General features: G+C 41.6%; 1 protein-coding gene across 3 annotated transcripts in view; it reads left to right on the top strand.

Annotated features, from left to right (window-relative positions):
* The window catches only part of LOC139333392 (mannosyl-oligosaccharide 1,2-alpha-mannosidase IA), a 351,400-nt gene that overhangs the window by 94,519 nt on the left and 230,784 nt on the right, over window positions 1–26,097 (top strand). For all 3 annotated transcript variants that reach the window (XR_011602330.1, XM_070965754.1, XM_070965753.1), the window contains exon 3: window positions 8,773–8,888. Coding sequence is in view for 2 of the 3 variants with exons in the window: in XM_070965754.1 (XP_070821855.1) it covers window positions 8,773–8,888 (116 nt within the window). In the remaining variant the exon portion in view is untranslated. The remainder of the gene's footprint in view (window positions 1–8,772; window positions 8,889–26,097) is intronic.

The raw sequence follows: 26,097 nt of genomic DNA, 5'->3' as shown, positions 1-26,097 counted from the left end.
ATAACACTGACACTGTGTGCAGTGTGTAATCTCATCTGAGAGGCTGTCATATCAGACAGGGCTGCTGCACTGACACGCTACGCTCTCCCAGAGTGGCAAATTAGATTGCTGCAATTAGATTGACGTGTGTACCGCTCCAAGTCTGGAGCCTCAATAATCATGTCTGGACAGTGTGCATTTTGTATTCGTTTGATTAGATTAATGTGTTCGAAGGTGTGCTGATTGGCTCTTTAGTCTGTGACACTCTGATAGTTGAAAGCCCTTGGACAAGCCAATCATTTCACATTCAAACCTACTGCCATACTATAAAATTAACACCGAATGTGCGTGGTGGCATTTTAAACTCTGCCACCTTAACTGAGCTTTGCTGCATGACTCACACATGAAACATTCAAAATCAAAATGCCTTGCAGATCTGTTGACTTCATTTTGGGCTGATTTACTTTCAACAAAATAGCATAGAAACATTGCAGAGCCCACAATGCTGACACATTACTGAGCACTCAGCCACAAATACCGAGTCCAGAACGCTTTGCCAATTGAATTTATATAAAACATTGAAGGCTTGCCTGAAAAAAGTAGAAGAAGAAAGAAACTTGCTGCATCAAAATAAATGACAGTACCCCAGAAATCAATGAGAGATTGATACCATCTCCCTCTGACAAGTATTCATCAGCCGCCGGCTGCAACATGACAAGACTAAACAGTGATCTGCTCTAAAATAAAGGATTCCTGCTATCCATCGCAGAAGCCTCTGGCTCCGTCGCCTCCTCCTCTGCAGGCCTCATAATGGAACAAATTTATTTTGACTCCGGCTCTAATGTGCCTTGATCTATCAATTCTCTGTTCCTTCCTCTGTCTTGCCAAGCAAGTGCTATCACACTGGAACGCCTAAAGCACCATTAGATGCAGGTCTTTTTGCGGGGCAGTTTGATTGTGTGATTACCATAATGGTGAAAATGGAGAGACAGACGGGGATGGGATGGGGTGAGATGGGATGCAGTCAGGACTGGTTGCCTTTTGTCACTGTGGTCCTTTACTTAGGGGTGGAGAGTGCAGCGGTGGGATTTATGTGCACAGTCATGGTAGCAATGGCAGCAAGACGGTTGCACGGATGTATCCACAGAACAAGGAGTCTGCTTCATTTGTAATGCAGACAGAACTGAATCTATGGACAAAATGTTCTTTTTTAAATCAAAGTCAGCAGTAAAATGGTTAATATTCAATGTGTGTGTCTGATACATATGATCATTCAGCATGATTGAAAGCTCTAAATTAGGTAATCAAAGGACCTTGTGGTGAGATGATCTAGAGCAGAATGGATCACCATTAGTCAGGGAAGACATGAATGGTAAAGGTATTCTTGAAGGCTATGTTTCTCTAATTCTACATTTGAGTTAATGTCTGTGAACTTTAATTTTTACATTTGTAATTCCTCACTAACAGACCTACATGCAATATGAGCTTATAGCAGGTTACAAGTCGGTGGTCCAGCAGCTTGTATCTCATATGCTTTTTGTCACTTCACTGAGACATGGGCTGTTTTCTGAGCTGTCCCTTCTTTGTCTTCCGCCGCTACATCAATGTGTCACACACAGCACAGCTTTGCATATTCCTTGAAGCGGGGTCGGCACTCCTTCGCCTTATGATTCAAGCAATGCCTCTCGGTAAACAGAGCTCTCCAAACAGCTGTGTCTCTGCGGCTGTCACCTGCTCTTCCAGGCTCTCTTGCTTACTCTGCAGTATTACTCGAGACTAGATCTTCCCAAAGCTTGATTGGAGAATGCAAAATGCGTTGCAGGATCAATTTGTCCTGTGTGAGGAGAACAAATTGTGTAGTGCTGAGTGAAAGCGAGGATTCAATTGAACACAGCTAATGAGCCCCATGTATGAACCCTTGCTCTGTGAAGTAACTGGTAAAACAGTCTTTACATTGATAATCAGTGGGATTAGCTTCCCCCACTTACATCTTGTAGCAAGGATCGGATAGGATCTGGAAGGAAGAATCTTATATTTGCAGCTGCAGTTGAAGGTCTTAGTGCGAGTTCCCTCCGATAGTGGCACTGTCAGTTTCTGCTGGCTTATCTTTGGATGGTTGCCCAAGCTCTTTGGGCCTTGCAGTCAGAAATACTTTGGGGTTTGTTGGGATGACTGCAAACACAGGCAGCTGAAAATGTATTTAGACAAATCTGGCTTGAAACCAAAGTAAACAATCCGCTGTGACTTCTGTGGCAGTTCACTTCTAAACCCGCACAATAAAATTGTATGCAATGCATCTAAAGGATTTTACTATTCATTGTTTTTGTCGGATATGTTCAGGAGATCATGAAGAACTTGATACATATTGAAGATTGATTTTAAAATAAAGGTCTTTTCACCTTGGTGCTGTTGGCAGCTGCATCAACAATAAACTGCAAATTTTGGAAAAATCAGAAACCAAAATCTACAAGCCCTGCTCCATACAATCGTGCGTTAATTAAATTTCCGTCCATTAAATCCTCATTTTTCAATTCTTAGCCACATGTTGACAATGGACCACGAAAGGTTGCTCATTTGATTACAGTGCAAGAAGTAATGGATTGGAAATTTTTTCCTTATCATAAGCTATCATAAGCTCTTTTTTTTTTTTTTTTTTTTAAATAACTTCCACATTCAAGCAAGCTACCTTCATCTTTCAGTCCTGCAAGTTAAACAACAAAGTTTGTTGTTTCTAACTGCCCTCTAGATCTGATAAACTACTTAATAAGAACCTTATTTTATGATGTTAACATGCTGAGGTTGCATTAGGTTTGCGCACCAATGGATTTAGGGAACAGTCTTGGTTTTAGCTAGAATGAAGAAGACGGTTCAGGGACGTCGTGGTTACATGGTTCGTCAACATGGTTAGAAGAAACCAACATGTGAACATCCATTAGTTCTAGTAGATCCAGTTGATCCTCGCTCCTCACCTATTCTTGATATTCCCTGACTTATCTTACATCCCCTCCTCAAGGCGACTAAAACACGCCATTAGAAAGCTTTTCAGAAAAATCCGTCTTGACTGATCAACCTGACATTTCTCATTCTTGGTTTCTCCCTGCCTTTTTCGTGCTCTGCCCAAAATCTGCTTAATCCCACTGGCTCTGAACTCACTTTCTTCATCTTCTTCGACGCTGCTCTGTTGGCACTCTTCATCAAAAGTCCACTCACCTGCAGAGTCATCTCCTTAGTGCACTCTATCTGCGGTGCTAAGCGTGTGCCCTGAATAGGAAACAGCTAGATATCATTAACATCACACAGACACACTGGCTCGCTAACCCTGTCTCTCTAGTGCCAGGTAGCATTAGCGCTAACAAGATGCTCATTGCCCTGGTGATTGATAATTGGATACTGGCAACCATTGGTAACAGGGCGGTGTTATTAATGTGAATCCAGCGTCTGCATCAATTAGATTCACTTTGATGAAGTTAACTGTGTGACTTATTGGCCATATCTTTAATATTTTATGCCTTCAGCTGTTTGTGCCTTGAGTCTCAAGCTAAAATGAGGAATTTATCGCTCTGCTTTTCGCTCTGTTTTCCCATGGGTGTATTAAAAGCAATCCGTCTCTGAAATCTAATTAATCTTATCTGGTTAAGTATATTGCACTTTTAATGTCCTTAGTCAATGAAATTTACATTGAACCATCGGATGGCATTTCAGGAATATCTGCATTTGTTTTGCATGTGCATCGTACACTGTGCTGGTTAAATGAATGGAATGCAGAAAGGTTTCCTCTGAACTGCTCCCAAGGGAGGAAATGAAAGAGAGATTTATCCTGATACGTATGTATATCAGCACAGTGCTCATATATGTATGCACATATAGAGAGGACAGTAATATCACAACACATAATGGGCACCAGCGAGTGATTGATCATGTGGACTCTGGCCGTCTAATGTAACCCCCCTGACCGACACTGACTGGCCTGTGACAGCCATGATAAATGAACATCCACCAGCCAATGTCTCACTAATGGCTTTTCTTGTACTCTGAGTGCCTGCACACACACGCACGCACACACACGGACACACACGTCACTCATCACTCATTCTTGTGCACGCTTCTCACTTGCGCATGTTTACACTTAATTTGTACTTTCTAATACTGATGCTTAAGGGACATGTTGGTCTATTCATACATGCTTTTAGCAGCAAAAATATAATTGCATCAAATGAATGTAACAAGCTTTTAGTAGCTTTAGGTAGTGTGTTAATGTTGGGTAATGACTGTTTTCTGTCCTTTCTGCCTTTAAATATAAATCTTAAAATGAGTCAAACAGTTTTCCAGTTGAAAATCATTTAAGTCATGTGTTTTTGGTTCTAGCCTCTTAAATGTGACTATTTACCACTTTTATCTGTTTATATCAGTATTATATCAATTGTAAACTGAAAATCTGTGGGTTTTGGACCCATATGAATACATCACCTTTGTGTCTGGGAAGCATTATTTATTGATCTTTATCTGTAGCAGAGACCACTGATGAAGCATAGTATCATCAAATGACCTTGCTTTTTTTCCTTTTTTTTTTTTTTTTTAAACCACAAACTTACTGCCTGCGGCATTGTTATCGACATTGTTAGGCGGCCCTGGCACTCGTTCCTGCCTTCTGCCCGCAGTGCAATGTGTATGTACGCTGCTGCCTTCAAGTTCTTATCAAGTAAATACAGCTTAACTGGGAATATGCATTATGTGAACGCAATATACAGTGAACTAAGATGCTAAAGCTAGTTTATACACAGTCCCTCTACAAGGTGTAGCCACAAAATTAGCTAATCATGCAGGACCCACTTTAGTTGTTGTAAGTAATTCCCTAACAATTTTGCCACTAATCAAATTACCAAAACCAATTGGCGTGCAGTCAAACTGGGACCCAATGCGCAGTCGCCCAGGTGGTGCTCCAGCCTTGTTCTGTGGATGGTCTGTCATTACTTATAGCCTGCCGCTCCCAGTACAGTATTTGAGTCTGATACTTTGTTTTTATTTCCCTTATCTGTCATAGGTAGCTTTTATAGGCTGTGAGCCGACATTTATCAAATCCATAACTGCACTGAGTGCAATGCATCATCCTGGCAATAATCTTATTGGTTAAGTCATTATCTGATGCATCTCCTGTCTGTAGATAGAGGTTGTGTTGTTTTGTGTACTTACTTTGCATTAGAATGCATAAGAAGGTACATTGAGAAAGAAAGCATGTCAGCATGTGCATGTGTATCAGTCTTTATAAATACACAGTAGAACAAACCTATTGCCCCTGTCTTCAGAGGATCCCTCAGGGCTCCTTCCATTTAAAGCAAAGGGCTACAGAAATAAATAGGCTCTTAGACCAGGGAAGCTGAAGGAGTACACCATGATGGATTGATCTGCTCCATCAATCCTTTGAGTCAATCAATCATCTTAGCCTCAGCGCTGTTTTCAATAGGAATTTTCCACACTCTGCTCCTGTGCCTGCAGCCGCAGAGAGCTACCTCTGGGTTGGATAACCAGAGTGCATTTGATATCTGACTACACCACTCTTCTCAGTTGTCACCGTCACAATTTGTCATCAAATAGAGATAAGGCTGCTTTGTAAGCAAACTGGAAATGTTCCTTTCCTACAATAATAGAGTCAAAGTTTGAGTTGCATCTGAAAGTGTGCTGGATTTCCTTCCTCTGTAGAAGCAGGAAGCCTTTCTGCTACGATACATCAACATATATCTGACGCTGCATATGGTGCATACTGTACACACTAGGATATGGCTAACAACCTCAACAGATGGTCCTCCAGAGTTATGTAGACTACATGTGTCTCGCTCCAGGCTAGCACTGCCCTCTCCCTGACAATGTGAGGTGAACTTCCAGCAGGCAAAGCACAGCAGATGAGCCTTCAAAGGGGTGAGGCTGTGTGGTAAATTTGAACTGAATTGCCATGGAAAGCCACGGCATGGCAGCTTTGTCAGGACTGAAAGCCTGGTGTGTGGGACTGTACCAAAATGAGAAAAAGCTAATGAGAACAAATGACTTAATGTAAGGAAAGGAATGTAATGTGGCTTTACGAGGGATGGGCAAGGTGTAAAAAGCTTCAGTGTTCCTCCGCCTCTGATGCTATTAATAGTGCTGGATTTACAGCCAAAGCATATGGCACCCATCATTCAGTCAAGCTAAGTCATTGATCCCTGTTCCACGTGCACTTTGGCAGCCCGGCTGACCTCGTCAGCTAATCCATAAAGCTGTGAAGATGAGGTGAAGTGTAAGTGGTGCTCTTTTTTAGTTTTTTTGGCTCTAATGGTAATAATTAGCAACTACAAGTACCTTAAAGTGTGTACAGCAGTGGATACGGTGGATTCTGAATAAATAAAAATAATGTTCATGCAAACTGAAACAAGCCCATCGACACTTATCTGCAGCAGCAACATGCCAGTGTAACCAAAGACAGAGTAATTGATTTCTTAAGGCATTCATTAAACAAAAACGTTTTTTCGAATTGAGCTTCGGGCTGAACTTGAGTTTTGCATTTTCCACTATTTTCTGGCGTTTCATAGAGCAAACAATTAACTGATTAAACTAAAAACTATTGCAGCCCTGCATGTTTTTTGCTAAAAAATCAGCCTCCTGAAGACATTGAAAGGGAAGCTTGTGTTTTGTCGCCCAAAGGTTCGGTTAGCATTTGCATATTTGGTGAGCTTTGACAATCACTCCTGATAAAAGCCAAAGACTTTGATGTGCCAGGTTGCTGTGAGGTTACATCAGATCAATCCAGCCATCTATTGTAAGCTCGGTTGTTCTCAGGGATAAATATAAAGATTTTTCATCACTTCTCGGTGAACCAGGTCAGCTTCCACACTATTGCATTTTTTTCTGGTAATGTACAATATGAGCCCTCGAGCAGTTTGATTCACAGTCTATTTAGTCACAGTTTCTTGTTATTACACTTCCAAACCACAATTTGCCCTTCAACTCTGTTGCAATAATTCATTAAGGATAATGTTTATTTTTCCTTTGTGCCGAGTTGTCTCCGTTTCATTTACATAATATTTGGTCATGTGGGAGTGAAAACAGGCTGTGCAATTTCTCAAAAGGCCACCAGAATGGAATGAACACCCCTTAGCATTTCTCATTTAGTTTGTGAAAAGAAATGAATAGCTTTAAATGAGATTCATAAAGACAGACACTCAGATTTTACACACTGAGCTAATGGAGGCAGCGCACAGACTGAGTGTAATCCAGGAGCAGCTGTTAAATGTTTGCTATAATCAAATGGATCAGTCCTCTTTTTTCCCCTCCGGTGGCTGATTCCTAAATGACTTGACTTTCATCTTACAGTACAGTGACTGATGCTTTGTAGCTGACGCTTTTAATCTGACAGAGAAGATGCTTTTTATCTGGACCACACGACGCTGTTCTAGTATCATCGTTCAGCATCGCTGCAGCAATTACAGAAGCTCAGCATGTGAGGGGCTTTAATGTTTTACTTTTTATCACAGACGCTGTCAAGTTACTGTTGCTAATCAGAACATTAAAGGTTTGGGGTTAAATCTGAGTGCTTATCTACCTTCGAAGAACTTATGTAACAGTCAAGTAGCTAATGGATTGTCAGCTATGTAGTGTACTCATTACTTTCTTTCCTTTTTAAGTCTTCAGAAAAGTTTTTCTTACATATTTCAGCTCATATATCATATTTGATGTAAATGCAAATCTGGACGTTTTCTACAAAGGAAACGCCACCTGAGTTCTTTGCCTACCTGGGGGATTAATGACTGAAATGCTGTATCCTAGCATTACTGTGATGCTCTGTTAAAAGAAATACATCATGCTGTTAGCATTTCATCAGTTTGCAACTTTCACGAAACAACTTAAAGTCACGTTCAAACCGAGCAGGTAGGAGACAATGTGGAGAGAGAGAAGTGTTGTGAATGACCTCAGTGGAAAAAGTAGGTGGTGACAGATGAATTTCCCTGATTTGTTGTCAGGCGTTGGTCGCCTGTTCTAGTTTGACAAGTGATCAACTCTGTTCCTCGCAAAGAGTTGACCTTTTTAGCTTCTTTCACCTTTCACACTTACCCTGTTAACCCCTAAGCTCCTCCCGGCGCTTAACGTCTGACTTCTGTCCATGATAGAGCAGATTGAGCCAGACAGGAAGTCAGACACACGGCTGGTGTAAAGAATCCGACAAGTTTTCAAAATAAAAAATCCTGTGCAGTCTCTCAGCTGTACACCAACAGTAAACCCATTGTGGAAGCACAAATCTATAATAAAAAAAACCTGAAAACTTTATCTATAATACAGGTTTGAAATGTGTTCGTCACATGTGGAAAAACGATTTCAGTAGACGCGTGTGGTCCGCAGACACGTCACCTGATAAATTCACATCATGCAGGCAAGTGGAAAGATATCATGCGTGAGAACATCAGTTTCACATTTAAGACTACATGTGAACACTCGTTTCAGGTCATATACGTATAAACATGTGGTTTCCCGTCATTTCACAGACATTGAACTTATCTGAATATCACATCTGCCCACATGATGTGAATTTATCAGGTGACGGCCACATGTGCGTGTATGTGATATTTACACCAGATGGACGTGAGGAGGAGGTATAAACGTTGACAGATTCATGAATTAGCGCTTTAAACGTCCTCATTTTCTTCTTAACCATGGATTAATAGGGGGAGTTAAAATAAAGTCCCATGTATGGAGGTTAAAACACTTCCCCTGAGCGGCTCATCTCTCTGTGAATAGGCACTCACTCAGTTCCTCTCGTGCATTTTGCAGGTGGCCTGAGAGGAGCCTCCATCATAGACTCGCTGGACACGCTATATATTATGGGAATGATGGAAGAATATAACGACGCCAAGGAATGGGTGAAGACCAGCCTGGACCTAAACTCGGTAAGAATCTCAGTCTGCTTCCAGCTGGACTTTTTTTTTTTTAATTGTTTGCTTTTTAAGCTGTAACTACTTTAAAGGCTCAGCTCAACTCACGGACAACCACTACATCAACATAATGAAGTTTTCAGCAGCGGTCTAATTGCGTGCTGGATCGATTTGAGGCAGAGCTATTGTGCTTTAACACAAACATTGTGTCCGCTGAGTTTGACAGTTTTCCAAAGCTCGAGCTCCAGCAGGAATCAAAAGCTTCCTGTGTGGCCACCGGCCACGCCGTGTTACAGGCTGATGGGATTCTCTGCCTCTCTGAAAGGTCTCTGTGGGGCAGAAAATGTGATAAATAAAAGAAAGAGAGGAGGGGAGGGGGTGCAGGGATTTTTTTTTTTTTTTAGAAAGAAAAAATTGAGGAAGAGAGGAGGCAAAAAAGAAGCCGTGGCCTTCTCTTTGAGCGAGTCTGTAATGATGCCGCCCGGAACAACTGAGGGTTGCCAGTTCTGATATCATGTTGGGATTGAGGAAGCGGAGGAGCGCCAACCAGGACGGGTTTTTTGTGTGCTTTTCTGCCAACAGACAAGTGAGGGCCAGTAAGTTTTGTTAATGACCGAGGTCATTTCCGGGCCGGCTCACGTCAGCTGTAATAGAAGCTGGTTTCCGTAATGTAGCGTAATTATAGAACGACTGTGTCATTGTGACCGTCGACAACGTTCTGCAGACGGGAAGCAATAATTACACCAATTCACTGCTGTTATGACGGGTTGTCTCGGCTTTGAAAAGGTGTGTTTGCTGACAAAATTAGCCTCAATTAGCTTTAACGCTTGTTTATTTCAGGTCTCCTGCTAAGAAAACAAATCCGGACTGTATTTAACATGCGGATCCCCACACCTTTGTGTGGAGATCGATCTTCTCAACAGTTGTGCACAAATTTAAACTGGGGAGCAACCCCAGTTTACTACCGGGGGGGGGGGGGGGGGTAAAAACACATGGTGTGTTTATGATGTACTTTTATGTTGTAGCCCAGCGACATCTTGATCGCTGCCAGTTTTGAGGCGGTAAAACAAATCCTCAGTATACACTAATTTCACCCACACATCAAAAGAAACCTTAGTTTTTCAGTTACTGTGTTTCTCACTCTTGGCACAAACACACACTGCCTCAGATACACATGCATCGAGAAAGGCAAACATGGAGTCAGGCATGACACACACACACACACACACACACACACACACACACACACACACACACACACACACACACACACACACACACACACACACACACACACACACACACACACAGTCCTTGTGTCTCCCCGCAGCAGATCTATCCCGGTGGATGCAGATGAATATTAACTTTGAGAGGAGCTGCTGCCGCCGGCTGTGGCAGCCCTCACTGCCTGAGTGGAGGAGAGGCCCAGTACTGGCAGCCGCTGACAAACAGCCGCACTCTCACCAATCATAAAGACAACAATCACAGATTTACACTTCACACTGCACTTTGTCACGGGTGCCACAGTTCGTCAGCCTCACTCCCTCATGCCTTCCTCGGTGGTCTGCGGGGGGTGACGTCCACCAGGCTGCTGCGCCGTCTCCTTTGGGACAGTTAGACGTGACTTATTATTGACAATTTGGGTTCTTTCTCCAATTTTTTTCATATTTTATGGGCAGAAAAAAGTACATGTTCTGATGGAAAGGCTATTTTCTGTCTGTGAGATTATTTAAAAATGAAATACCCCCACTTTTGGTAAGTGTGAGCTTCTGGATCTTCTCTGAATGAGCCAGTTTTACGTACTTATCCACGCACATTCATGAATATGATATGACACTTTTTTTGCCAGCATGGTAAATGGGAACCAGGATTGATGTGTTTGAATGGGGAGAGATAGAAAGATGTGAGGCTTTGTTCACACAGAAACACGCTGACAGGCACACACACAGACACACACCTACTGTACACAGAGAAGTGGTGTTTTTACCTGCAACACCTCAGAGAGTCTGCAGTGCACTTGACAAACATTTGTGTGTCACAGGATATCATTATCGTTTTGATATTGAAGTGCAGTTTGTACAATACACGCCCGCCTCAAAAAATAACTCACTGGCTCAATATACAGATTGTCAGATGCACTTGGGGATGGTTCACCAAGCTTGCCAAGAGCCTCAGGAAATTTTCTGATGTCCTAATTTTATCAAAATACCACTTAAGGAAAGGCATGCAGTGAAGGAGCAACACTGCACGCAGAGCCTTTAGTATTTGAAGCCAAAATAGAGCCATTTTTGCACCTTTTAATGAAATAAGACTGATTTTTTTCTCTTGCAGGGCAGTCAGTCTGACATTTTTATTGTACTTTTTATATTCATTCTTTTAAGTTTATATTAAAATTTGATGATTAAAATGTGTATTAAGTATGTGTCCACCAGCCCAGCCTTGTTATCAGTTTGCTGCAGATATTTCAATTCTCTCAAATTAATTGTACTCATGTAACACAGTTCATAAATTATGCGTCTTTAGATCGGCTGCTTCAGCCGCTTTTTATGCACAAGAAATCCCCAAATCAAATTTATCATGCTAGTAATTTTATTTTCCTTCTGGGGATTTTGGTGTGGTATTATTAATATTCTCACCAGATACTGGATAAGTTGTCAAAATATAAAAAGGTAGTTTTAGCATCTAGCTAATATAAAAAACTGTAGTGAAAGAAAAAGAAAGTAAAGACAGATGTAGGCCTATGTGGCCATTCAGGTTTTGGTATCTGAGTTTACGAGGTGCACTTGAATGCACCATGAAATCCCTTGTAAATAAAAAGATTTTTCTTATTTGAAGTGTTTCAGCCAGTCTTTTGTTTGTCATGTGTGTTCACATCAAAAGAAGATAAAAATACGATTTATTGGTCAGCTCGATTTGTTTTGTGTGTTTGTTGTGTAGCGAGGCAACAAAGAAAGACACATTTTCTCACACACACACACACACACACACACACACACACACACACACACACACACACACACACACACACACACACACACACACACACACACACACACACACACACACACTCACACACACACACACACACACACACACACACTCTCCTTAATTACTTTATAACATCACTATGCACAGCAGCTTGTTATATTCACCTGTCCGTCATCCAGAACTCGACCCGTAATGACAGCCGGTCTGTAACTTGTTAATGGTGAGACATGGACAGCATTACAGTGGTACAGATGGGACATTATTTGCAGCAGGTTCCAGCGCGTCTCCTCCTAACAGGAGGCTCAGACACATCGCTTTGTTGCGATCAGTAGTCGCAGGATTTGCTCTTTCTGCAGGAATGAAACCAGACGTAACTGCTGAATTCTCCACTTTTATTTAACTTCCAGCTAATGGGTCTAACAAAGGCAGACGCGACGGATTTTGAAACCGTGCCAAGTGATCAAGTTACACCCTCTGAAAGGCATCCTGGCCATATGACCTTAACACAAACAGCACGCTCCTGATGCGGAGCTGCTCCACAAACAGACTGGCCCATTCTGGTGGCAGAGCCAATTATCAAGACAAAGGAAGCTCCAGAATGTTTCCGCCAGCGCTGCCTTTTGCCATATTTTCCCACAAGCTGTTGTTTCGTAAAGCTCGAATAAGTAGTTGGCATTGTTTGCAGCCAGTTAGCAATGTGGAGGTTCTGGTGTTTGACTGGGATTTAGCTAAAATGTCTCTGTAGTATTTCTGTGTAGGTGGCAGAACGCGCTCTCCTTTGTTACGAGTATTAACAGTTTGGTCAGGACTGTATGTTTTTGTAAGTTGCGGTCAAGAGCCTGTCCTCTGGCAGTTCATCAGACCTTTTCATTTCAGAGAGACTAATGACGAGTGATTAATAAGGACTTTAAGATTGGATGGTATTTCCTCATGTCTCCTCACAAATTTTATTACTCTTCTAGACCCCCTCCTCCTCTTTTACTCTTTGAGCCACTGTCATTTCAACTCCGGCCACATCAGTCATTGTCTGGTTCAGCACTTCTGTCCCATTATCAGGAAATTAAACCAGATTTGGGGAGGATAAAACCTTCTGCCATCTACTTTCTTTCATTCTCCTGTAGTTTAAATGCACAGGAATGGTCAGGTCTGCTATCAGGGTGTAAAATCTAAGTAAAAAAGCCAAGTTGTGATTGGTGTATTGATGGAGGTTTTCTGCAAAGAAAAGGAGTCACTGAGATTATAGGGTCACTGTGCACATATCCAGCCTTAGTATTTCTTCTCTAAGTTTGTGTTACGGAGCTTTTATTGCTTCCGAAGATGTAGAAAGCAGGTTTAAAGTAGTAACAGGCAGTTGAAAACATCGACTGGCCATGGATCTGTTGAGATGACTCACTCAGGGGTCCCATCACATGCTGTACGAAGGAGGATGAATAGGAAATAACAACACAAGAGTGTAAATATTACCTTTATTTTTATTCCACAACACTACAAACTGCTCTCAACCCTGTGGTCTTTCACTCATAGACACTACATGTAAGTGTAATTTATTAGCTCCCCTGACAGGCAGTCACTCAACGAGGCTTACTGGTTAATCACTGTTGAACTGTGTAGATTAAATGGATGTGTTGTACCGATGTGCGTTTTGTTGGAAGCACTGAGCATCCAGACAAACACCTGGGACTTGATTATGCTGCTGAAGTCGTTTCAGTCAAATAATCGATTAGCGGATTCGCAGAAAATTTATTTGCAGCTGTTTTATTGATCGCTGAATCTGTGTAGTAGAGCCAGAAATTCACTGGTTTCTATCTGAATATCTGATATTAAACCAATTATCTTTGAGCTTTGGGCCTGTTGGTCAGACTAAACAAGTGATTTGAATACGTCAGTTTAGGTTTGGGATGATTATGATGGACATGTTTTGCTGCTTTTTAAATTTTTTCCATTTTTGATTTATTTAAATTTTAATTTCACATTTCACGGACCAAACTTTTAATCGACCGATTCATCTGCAATGAAAATAATTGTGAGTTGCTGCCCTCACTGGTTGTAAGGATCTTTTCTTTTACTTTCCTTTTTGAAGCTGCTCTCTCACTGAGGAAGGTTATCTCATTAAAAATTTATATTTTCTGGGTAAAGTATTTTCAACTTGATGACACAGAATGGTGTAGCGTGTAAGCTGCAGCACAGGTGCACCATGGGACTCAAAGGTTTTGCTCTTGTTGCATTTTCTGTAGACAAAATCCATCCATGTGCTTTATTTATTTGTCTGCCATGCGATATTGTCCTGCAGAGTCATTAAACGCGCTGTGGGTAACTTTACTGCATCCTGTGCGTTACTGTGTCGAGCCGTCTCACTGGGCGATCTTGTGCAGGAGCTGAAATGTGCACATATTTCTCAGTGAAATGTCTTTTGCATTGGTGCCATTTATAGATTAAAGAGTCCCCCTGTGCATTTGTTGATGGTTCCCATAAAGCCTCTTCAGCATAACTAGCAACATGCACTGGCAATAACTCCTGATACACCACCATGAAAATCTCCCGAGCCAAACCAGGATAGCAAAGTGACTGGATAATTAGCACAATCAGGCCTATAATTCCACAGCTCTGGTTAGACTTAAGTGGGTGTGAAGTCTCGTGGGTGTCATTTGGTAAAATTAATGAAAGGAGCTGTTTTGTTTTTTTTGTCATGGCACGCGCTGCATTTTTCTACCCGTGAGCAAGTGCTGACGTCGGCATGTGGAAGTGTCACTAAACAGTCCGGAGAGACAGCAGCGTGGGAGTGGATGGGCTGGAGTTAGAGAGGTCTTTAGGGTGACAGGGACATGAAATGTGTTGTCGCTTCAGGCCAGAATGTTGCCTCACATATCCAGGTGGAGATATTTGGCCACTAAATTGTGCAAGATACTAACCTCTCTAAGTGTTTCCAAAGTAGTGCATTAAAAACTGCTACCTGCTACGAAGCTGTTTAGTCAGCTTTTAGCCACACTAGCAGCACGGTGGGCGGTAGGTTCGGTAATATGTTAAAATTTTCCAACTCAGCCCAGCAACAGGCAATTTAATGTGTGCAAGCGGTGAGCTTCCAACATTCATATACGTAAGATCAGCTTAATTGCCTTGTTAGCTCACTAAAACCTTGAAGTGAGTGGACTTGAAGTGAAACCTTAATTCACAGAGTTAAAAATGAAAATATTCGGCCTCTTCATGCTCTCTTTCCCTGCTGCCTCTCTGCACTCCTGGGTTAGCCCACTGATCTGGAGTCAGCGGCTGAGCTGCGACTCCCATTCGTCCCTAAAATTGGCAAAATAAAAGGACAAAAAAAAAAATCACTGTGTCATTGTGAGAATGTTAGCATTCAGGCATTAGTGTTTAGCTCCAAGTGATGCATAAGTGCAGTCTCGCAGAGCAGCTGGCGTGGCTGCAGACTCTTCGTCTTGTTTGTTTTGGGCTGTTTCTTGCCTGCACTCATTTGGTGTTGCGGTCACTTGCTGAGAGCTTGACAGCGCTGAATTGTGAAGGAAAGCGCAGCAGGGGCTGTTACGGTAGCAGAATGAAGCAGAATACTGCTGCAGTTTCTTGAAAACTGGTGGAAATTGCACAGTGTCAGTGTCTCCCTGGAACATCCCAAACATAAAAACAATCCCTCACATCTCCCTGCACAACACTTCTCTCTGCTTGAGATGTCTGCATATGCAACAAAACATCTCCATTAGCTTGAGGTCTCAATTTCATTACGCTGAAATAAACTTTGCAGTCAGATAAAGTGTTGAGATGGAAATAGCTCAAGTGCATTTGTGTCAGTGCAGTTATAATCCAGATATAATTGACTTCCTGGTAGAATGAGCGCAGATACAATGCTTATTGTTGTTGCTGTTAATCTGTTCAACCTCAAATGGATGCTGGGCCCAGAGGCCAGAAAGAGATCAGATAGACACCGAAGACACACTCTTTCACAGAGGAGTGAAAGTTCAGTGAGAGAGCAGACTTGGGAGAGGAACTTCATCACATCGTCTCAGAGATTGCCGGCAGCGTCTCAACAGCTGCTGAACAATATAGCTCATGTACAGAGCCATGACGCACGGGCATAACACGGCTGAAATGGAGAGAAATGTATTGGTAACTATTTCTGGTGTGATTGCCAAAGAAAAAATTGTTGACTGGGTTCAACTTACGTAGACGCTTCAGGCAAAGTGCATGTGAAGGTTGTTATCCTAAAATATTTTTAGCAACCAAGAACTCAAAACTTTTTTTTTCTTGTATTTCCATGATGGCAGTTTTTTTTTTTTTTTTAACTTGGATGCTTTTTAAGAATTTCAATGTCCATATGTAGCATCTCAAAGCTTTCGTTAGGTGAGCCTGTTTTTAATCAGCTGTTAATGAGTTGTTTTCTAAATGTGCGCTCATGTTTGATGACAAGATGAAGTGACAGCAGTTCATAACAAGGAGGACCTGGAGCAAGGTCGCTGTTTACCTCTGTGGAGCTGTTTTGTGACCCCCGATGACCTCCTGTCTGCACTAAACGAGACCCAACTAGCTCCCAGTCATGCAGGCGGCTGAGGGACAACAGTGTCATTTACGGTGCTTCAATGAGATGCTTCAGTGAAGACGTCGTGCCCCTGAGCTGAGGTCAAGCTGAGCTGACATTCTGTCTCAGGATGCGGAGGGCAAAGGGCACTTTGCGTGGGTGGTTCATCATTACGGCTGTTTACCAGCACATTTTATATCCTTTAAGAACTTCGACCCCGTGGGCTCTTTAGGCGCAGGGAAATGCTGACATGAGAAGCTCGCTACTACGGCGAGGACAGAATTAGCAGATGGAGAGCTTCTGACTTACTTTATAAGTAGACATCATCTAAAAATATCTGACTGACTTCAGTTGTTGATGTAAAAATGCCCAGAGAATTGTTTGTTGACCCTGACACTAAGATTTTTATGAAAAGCTGCTGAGTGCTACCATTAAAAACTGATAAAGTATGGCAGATGGACAGGAGCGGCTTGGTGGAGCTTTGGTAAAGTGCAAGACCTAAAGCTGCTGTAATCAATATTTTATATTAACAATGGATCAAATGAGTGTGTGCTGTGAAAGGAGTCATGATGAAGCTGCAGAGCATTATTACTAGACTCCGCAGTTCCCCCTCAGCTGCACGGAGCATTTCACTGACTTTCTGCTCATTGTTTCCGCTGTACAGATTTCCAGCCACAGCAGGCGGCTGTTTCAAGCAAAAAAGCTCTGATAAACCCACCAAACGTTACCTGCACAGCACCAAACAGCAGAGAGATAAAGTCAGACACTAGCTGGTTAACATAGTGTAGCGTTTAGCAGCTAAATTCCTCTCAGCAGTTGAAACCAGAGTGAATATTGGACTTATATTCATCAAGTGAATGAATGTTAATGTCTGTATGTGTAGATACTTTCTTCAAAACACGTTACAGCTGTAACAGGTAATTAATTGGCATAAAATTACTGATAATTCATAAACCTTTTAAGTCATTTTGCTGCAAAACTGCCAAAGAAATGTGAGGATTTGCTGCTAGTCTGTGTTTTCTATCATTGTAAAGGGTAGTGTAGGCTCTGGGAAATGAGTGACAGGCATTTTTTAGTACTTTATGACATTTTGAGAACTACATTATTAGTCGCTTAATGTGAAAACAGTACCCACAGATGAATTTCTAATGAAATTAATTGTTAGTTGCAGCCCTAATACTTGAAAACTGACAATAGGAACTTCATAGATTCAGTGGGAACCCGCTGTTAAAATGATCTGATTAGATTTTGGACCACCAACGCAGCTATAAGCCATTAATACTGTGCTAAATAAAGCTGCCGAAGTTATATGAAGACAAGTATACTGAAACAGAAATGTTTGTAATTGATGCATTAATTAGCTCAGTTAATGACCTCATCTGCATAACTGAGCGTTTAATGTATCAACTCGAACACAGCGGAGCGTCAGGCGGCTCGAGTGCCTCTTTTTTTCTTGTCGGCAGTTTGGGAGGAAGCAGCCTCCAGAGCCGGTGAGACAAAGTGAAGGATGTGGCTCAGTCAGCGAGGCCAAATACAGTGGGAGGTATATGATGGGAGACAGAGGCAGGCAGTTACACACAGAGTCAGGAAGACGGAAGATGGACTGCAGCAGGTTGAATAGTAATGGCAGAGCGAGAGCATAGCAAAGTCCCAGGAGAGTTGAGCATCATCATTGAAGACTCGGTGGGGAGCTGCTGCATCCCCCAGGAGACAGCCAGAGACCTGAACACCGAATGCTGCTCTCTTGATTTCACATGTGTTTGTGTGTGTACGTATGTATACAGAGAGCGTCAAAGGACGAAGACGAGCTCTGAAAATAGATGCAGCTAGACAAATATTCCTGGATGCAGAGGACGCCAGCGGAAAAGACGGCGGGGTGATGGGCTGGGTTGTAATTCAGCTATAATTTATCACCCTGGCATATTTGATTAATTATTCACCAGGCTGTTAATTTACAACTTAATGCACTTAGTGGAGATGTTTATGATCTCGAGCACATTAACTATTTCATTTGTGCGTGTCTGTTTGATGATGTTTAAGATGAAGTTTGCCACTGATTAATTACTGCATCTCAAAAGATAAAGAGTTATCAAAGAAGTAAAATGTAAATCATACCTGGTGAGAGTCAAACCATTAGCCAATAGTTTATCTTAACGCCTCTCTGCTTGGACCATTTAATCAGGGTTTATTGGTCTGAGATTGGGTATTCACCGAAGCATCTACTGCAAAGATGCACCGTGGGAATATAACAAGAGCGAAGCAGGCGGGTAAAAGCAAAAGTACTTGATGTATCACGACTGGCAACCTTTACCGTCTAATGTCAGTCACTTAAAATGCTCTTTGAGAAATAAGAAACAGTCACATTTCAAATTAATAAAGGCTTCAGAAAAGAGACACGACTCCCTGATGTTTTGAGAGTTGAGCTTCTCGCTGAATAGATGCCTGTTTTTTAAAAAATAAAAAAGTCATTAACTTTATTATATAAGCCTCTTTTGACAAGTTTTGAAGTGATGTAAATATCTAAAAACCAAAAAATTATGTAGCTTCTTCAGCCAGCCTGTTTAAAACTCTGATCAAACAATTTTCTAATATAATCTTCTTACCACTCAGCTCTTTACAGCTAGGTTAAGGTCGCCCACCTAAATATTGAGCTGCGTGGGCTCCTGTTTGGTCCCCTTTTTTTTAATAATTGACAGGAAGTTAAGAGCTTTCTTTCCATCAGGGAAGGCTGTAGCGTGTGCTCCAGAGGTTAGCGGGCATTAATAGTAATGCCAGAGGCTTCTCTCACTGCTTGGACTCTGATCAAGACTGTAATTACTGTACAATTTATATAACAAAAACAGTAAAGAAAAGAAAAGCTTGCTGGCCTGGAAGTAACTGGGTGTAGTCGAGCAGCCTTGGAAAACTCCTCTCAGCAGAGGCAGCAGCGTTCAGTGTGCAGCACGCTAGACTGACAGAGATTAGAGTAGCAGGATCTAATTGGTCCCTTTCATGATTCCTCCATGTTAATTAGCGATGTTAAGTGAAATTACAGCCAGTAAGTGTGAATCACCAGCTCTGGTAAGAGAAGCAATCATCTGCTTAATTTTTATCCTTGGCTCATCGAGTCATTTTTTTCTGTCACATCAGTCTAATTTGGCTTTGAAATGTGGGAGCCAGTTGAAAACCTGGACGGCGGTGATGCTGAGAGCCGTCTGCCCAGTGACAATGATGCCTCTTTATTAGCGGTAAATCATTACATTAGCGTCTGAGCGGGACACACCACTGGGCAACAGTCTAGTCAGCTCCTTGGCACACAGCGGCACGGCGGCCATGCCAATCAGGCTCATGTCCCGAGCAAATCTGGGCTGAGTCCGATGGCGATCTTTGCCATGTCTGTTGAATACTCATCAACAGAGGAACCGCCATCAAACACTGTCAGCAACATTGCACGGCACTGGTGAAGCAGAACGTGTACAAGGTGCGACAGGAGTGTACCCACTGAGTCACTACACTCATTAATTAATTTTCTTTCCTGCAGTGGCTCCTCCTGCTCGACAATTACATTATGTAGAACAATTAAAATGCTAATTTTTCTACAAGTACCACGCATATAAACACTCGAATTGTTGTTAATTGCGGTATCCAGTAGCCTGTGTAGTTTGAGGCTTCTTCACACCTGTAGTTCAGTTCATTTGGTCCGGACTCGCACTGAAATTTCCGCAATGAACCACGATGAGTAAACATGGAAGCCGGACAGACCGAAAGGTAACTGGACAGTTTTGGTGATGACACCCTGCGTCAGCAGCGCATTATCAATGCAGGTGACTGACAGCAGGTCATGCAGCACTTAAATGCTTCTAATGTGTGTATTTATGTTTCACACAGAGCGAACAATCTGATTGTTTGTGTTGTCGGACTGCAAATCAGCCAAATCTTATGAATAATGACCAACAGGTACAACCCCGATTCCAAGTAATAATGTTAATAATTTAACATTTAAGCTCATCAGCTTCATGGATTTTTGTAAATATCTGCTTATTCTGAATTTGATGCAGCAACACGTTTCAAACAAGTTGGGACAGGAGCAACTAAAGACTGGGAAAGATGTGGAATGCTCCAAAAACACCTGTTTGGATCATTCCACAGGTAAACAGGCTCATTGGTAACAGGTCATAGTATCGTGATTGGGTCTGAAAGGGGCATCCTGGAAAGGCTCAGTCCTTCACAAGTAAGGATGGAGCGAGGTTCACCACTTTGTGAACACATGATTGTATGAAGGATATCACTACATGGCCTCAGGAACACTTTGCAAGACATAGTTTACTTGCAAATAGGCACATTTACACACAGTGTCCCAACATTTTTGGAATAAGGGTTGTAGAAACGGCACAAAAAAGCGGTGTCTTGTACAGAGAGGTATTACTGTGGGATGACTGTGTCATACAGTTATTAATGGACTTAATAAACTGCTAAAATATGCAGTAGGATACAAGTACAACACACTACAAAACACTAGAAAACACTACACTAGAGCCTGCTCAGAAGTGGTCTTGGTTCAGTTATGTCTGCATCAGGTTTTGGCTGACATCTTTCACGCCAGCCCTAATTAACCGTACTAACCAGACATATGCACCAGGGTTTGTTTAACTGAACCAACAAGGTTCATTGTGAAAGCATCCATTCATTATATGAGGCGGTGAGGGAGATGTACAGTCAAAAAATCCCTTACAAGTGTTTATAATAGACCTGGCTTTGGAGAAACTTCGTGTCTAATATTTTTGTGTCAGTAAGAGGTTGCTTGTACTTTAACGCTGCAACACTGTAATGCAGATTTGCTCTCACTGAGTCATCATCCCTCAGAAAGGCGCTTCTTTCACCCTCGCTGCATGAGGCTGAGAAATGAAGGTAGACAGAGAAAGTGGAGGCACAGTTTCTTCTTGGTGGTGGTGAGAGCTTTTGCGTTTACTCTGACAACCTCATGTTGTCTCCTAATTAGGTCCTCAGCTTGAGCACCGTGAAGAGAGACAAGAAAAAGAGAGTAAAAACAGGTGTTATTCACTTTACCTGACTGGCGAGCAGTTATGCTTGATGCACCATGCATTAATGTGCCTCGAGGAGCAGCAGCATTGTTAAATTGAACTCTGTGCTGCAGCATTTAGTGTCTTCGTGGGAATGGATTACTTTCATAATTGCTTTTTTTTTTTTTTCAGGGTGGATGGATGCGCTTTTAGGAATCCATTGTGATTTCCTTAAGATTCATCCATCATTGATTTGCAGGAAAATTAAACATAAACCCGATAGATGAGGCCTCAAACTGTGCCCGACTGAGATAACACCACCAGTCACTTTCAGGCTTGAGGAGCAAAAATGGCCAAAAGCACACTGAATGAAGCTGGATGACATTTCCCATAATTGTCCATGATCTGCTCTTTTCTTTTTTTTTGTCATCATGAATATCACTTTGTACTTTCAGACGTATGAAAATATCAATTTTACCATAAATATTCAGGAACTTAATTAACCACAGAAGCTAAAATGAAATATTGTGTTTCAGTTTTTTCCTTGTCATGATTTTATTACAATTAAGGAAAGAAAATGAGATATTGTAATTTTCCTTTTTCCCACGAGTCTGGTGTTTGTCCAATTAAAGCCAAAAAGCCTGAAAAGATTCATTTTTTTGTCTTGATCAAAAACTAAACTTTCATAATGAATTTTAAAAAAAACAATTTACTTCCGTTTTGGACATTTAAAGGACAGCTTTGATAAAAGTTAACATCTAACCTGTTTTACAGTGAGCGTGTCACAGTCAACTCTCATTTGCCATGCACTTCACTTTCTGTGCAGTTACAATAAATGCAGAATTTATGTGTATTCACATGAAAACAGCCTCTCAGAGGGCTTCCACATTGTTTTTAATCTCCTATCTTGATGTCTGGCTTATGATGTGATGATTGAATCTTTCATGTCAGTGTGAGTGTAAGTTGTGCTCTTTTGTGTGCTCTTTCTCAGCCCCAGGGCTCCTTTTTGAGTGGATTTAATGGAGATGCAAATCTGAACGGTTGCCCCATTTGCACCGAAAAAAGTGTGTTAGTTATTCTGGAAAAATACATCAGATTCAAGTACAAAAATCCCCAATCTTTTAGAAAGAAGTGCCTGCAGGTTTGTTTGTTTTTTTCATTGAAATGTACTTTGTTGGATCTTGAAAAACTGCACTGACATAAGTGGAAGTTTTATCCAAAGCTTGTGAGTGATTTATTGGGCCTGTGTTGGAAGTCAAAGTCTGATTGGCAAAACCTTTGTCACCATTGCTTGTCCTGCCTCCCTGTACCTCCTACCTGTCTTGCTGAGTGTCACCATCACGGGTGATAAATAGACACTCAGCTCCTAATCACTGCCATCTCAGTGCCATTACTGAATGGGCCGCTCATTTCAGGGTTGGCAAGACAGCTCAGCTCGGCCGCCCTGCCAGAGGCGTCGGTGCTTTGTCTCAAGAAATGTCACTTGTCCAGGGATGAAGCCAGCGCCTTGGCTGTACAACAGCCCTGCTATTATTACCTGCTTTATAGAGTTACATAACACATGACAATGCATGTTAAAGGAAACGACATTTGGGGAGTTATGTTCATTCACTCTCTTGCCAAAGGTTACATAAGGAGATTGGTAGCACTTTCATATCTATCAGGTAAATATGAAGACGGAGCCAGCAGCTGGATAGCTCATCCAAGCATTAAGGGGGGAAACGCTGGGAATCAGCTAGCCTGGCTCTGTCCAAAGAAAGCAAAATCTACCAGCGCCTGTAAAACTCACCAATTAACACGCTGTACCTCGTTTATTTAATCCAAGCAATGGTGTGTAAAAGCAACGATCTGCTGGCTGCAGCTTCTTATTTACTGAACAGACACCAGAGAGGCATCGATCTACTCGTCTAAGTGCATAAAAATTAGTTTGTCGTCAAGTTGGCGATGGGGCGAAATCTTCACAGAAAATTTTGCTGACAGCATTTAACAGTGGGTTTGAAAGACAAACACATTCGATGATTTATTGATGCCAAGTATTGATTTACCTTAAGTATAATAGTACAAGATGGGATTAGGTATCTAAATATTCTAAAGAGAAGAAATACATATATGGAGATAAATTATAGCACCGAACAGATGCCAGTGACTCCCCATCTCTATGCTTTTACTCAGAGTGCAGATAATTGCCCTCTCTGGCTCCCAGTTACACTTTCCTTATCATTCACACTTGAGATAGCAATTTCCTTCTCAATGGGTCTCTTAGTCAATGCACAGCAGTCTGCTTCAACCTTCAGCTAGCATAAGAGTCAGTAATTATGGTGAGATATTGAGGCGCAGGCAGTTTTACCTCTTATTTCATATTTCATTTAAAAAAGAAGTAGACCAAGTACATCTAATGTTGCCAAACAGAAACAACAACATAGCTTAAGTCCTCTTCTCAGAAGGTTTCAGAGTTGCAGCATGAATATATTAGTGTTTATGTCTGAGATAAGTGAAGGGTTCTCAGGAAATACAGGTATCTTGTGCTTTATTTTGCCTTAAGACAAAATATGTATTTTATCTGCACCGATGGGAAAAAAGTGAGACAATTTGTATAGACCAAGTCTGCACTGTAATTATGTAAAATCATGCGGCCATTGAAAGAGAGGATTGTTAAATGGGGAAAAAGTTTTTTGTTTGTTTTGAGTTCTTATATCGTATTGAAATGCTGCTTTTCCTCAAAACGTTGGTTCAGTTTGGATCATTATGAATCAACCATTGCAGGCGGGTTAGAATTACCTGTACTCTAGTACCTGGCATGATGAGTTCAGTATAATGTAGACAGCACTATTTCCATCAATACGGCTCCAGAGTCATGTCAATAATACAAGCTTACATTCAAGTTACATTCCAAATAATCAGCAAATGAAAATGCAAATTAATGTGCATTTCCATCCGCTACTGTTTTGCGAATGTGTGCAAATTAAAATACTGTAAAAGGCTCTTGTTGCTAACTAGCGTTTGTTAATAGCAGAAGAAGGTGCATTCAAGGAGTGGCAGTCCAGACCACCAACAAACAAAAACAACTGTAAAACATGATGTAAATATGACGTTTACGTTTGTTTCATGTATTCATTTGTGGAAGGTTACAGCCTCCTCATTGGCCCGTGCAGGTCTGATGTTTTCATCTGCCCCCATCTGTCTTCCCTCCAGTCGAGCGAAGGCTTCAGTGGACACTTAAGTCACATGCTCCACGTGCGTCATGATTTGTTCACTGAAGCTGTTTCCACTCTACTTTGTCCCATTTTGTTTTTATGGACACATCATCTTTCCCACCTCAGCCAAACAAAATGTGAAAATGTGTGAAAATGCACATGAAACAGGTGCAGGGAAACGCACATCTTCAAAAATCTGCTGCTTCGTGTTGCTCTTTTTTAGAGCAGTGCTGATTTTATTAGCCAGTTATTTCACTGCTTGTGGTTTTGATCACGCATCATTAAGCCACAGTCCATAAAACTCAACACTTACTGGTCTATGTCTCTCAACGGTTCAGGTAAATAAAGACCCCAGCTATTTGAGAACTTGTGTCTAATGTGTCAAATAGTGGCTCTGAGTTAATAACTAGGGATTTTACTGTAACTATTTAAAAAAATCTCAGGCTTATCTGATACAGAAGACAATTCAACTTCATTTTCTCAGTGTCAAAAAGAACAGGACCAACAGATGACATTTCAAAAAGTACAGCAAAGGAGTTTCAATGAAACTCCACTGGAGCCAGTAAACTTACCCCACATTAATCGATATTGCCCTTCAGTTGTCAGAGACAAAAGAGGAAACTAAACACTGGGGAACATGATTACATGGCTTTGACTGTCTGACCTGACTTTTTGAGAGTGACCTGGCTGGAGTCCTTGATTGCTTTGGAGAGTCCATTACGAATGGTGTGCGAGACGGGAAGGGGAGCATGGGAGACTGCCTCACAAGCAGAAGTTCACCAGTCCACATCTGGCCTTCAACAGCCACACAGCAAACAGTCAGCTAATATAGAACAACCCCAAAGTGAAGCCTAAACTGCGACTTATTTAGGGTCTTAATGTTATATTTCAGGCCATCCCTCAGAACTACACCTGGCAGTGACTGTGGTGCTAATACTGATATTGACGCCTTGATGGTGGCAAATAATCCTGATGCTGAACTTGCGCTTCTTTATTGGCTTGTTATCATTCTTGTATTATACTGCCACAGACTGATGAATACACCACACTTCCCTAATGGGGGATAATAAGGTTAGTCAGTCAGGAGAGGTTTTGCAGTTCTGTCACATCGTCTCCAAACAATCACAGCCAAACTGACTTTGTGTGACGAATGCCGACATGCTGTCAGTAAAAGCATGATGAGGTTGTTTGTTTCCTCGCAAGTTCAGGCTGCTCTTTAAAAATAGGCCTGATGATTTCTTTTTTCTTGTCAACAAATAACATGAGAAGACCAAAGCCAACAAAGACTCTACTGACGAGTGGCCTGATGAAGCTCATTCCTCTCTGCTGTACACCTCGATTCATGTCCTCCGTCAATGCTGTAAATACTCACTAGAGCACTGCCTTTTGTTGCTCCTATCCCAACTTTTTTGGAATGTGTTGCTGCATCAAATGCAGAATAAGCAGATATTTACAAAAGTCAATGAAGTTAATGAGCTAAAAAATAAATACATTGTCTTTGTACTGTTTTAAATTGAGTA

Source organism: Chaetodon trifascialis, chromosome 7 (assembly GCF_039877785.1).
Source record: "Chaetodon trifascialis isolate fChaTrf1 chromosome 7, fChaTrf1.hap1, whole genome shotgun sequence".
NCBI classification, from domain to species: Eukaryota; Metazoa; Chordata; class Actinopteri; order Chaetodontiformes; family Chaetodontidae; genus Chaetodon; species Chaetodon trifascialis.
The sequence above is the reverse complement of the archived record's forward strand: the minus strand, read 5'-3'. Positions and strand labels throughout refer to the sequence as shown.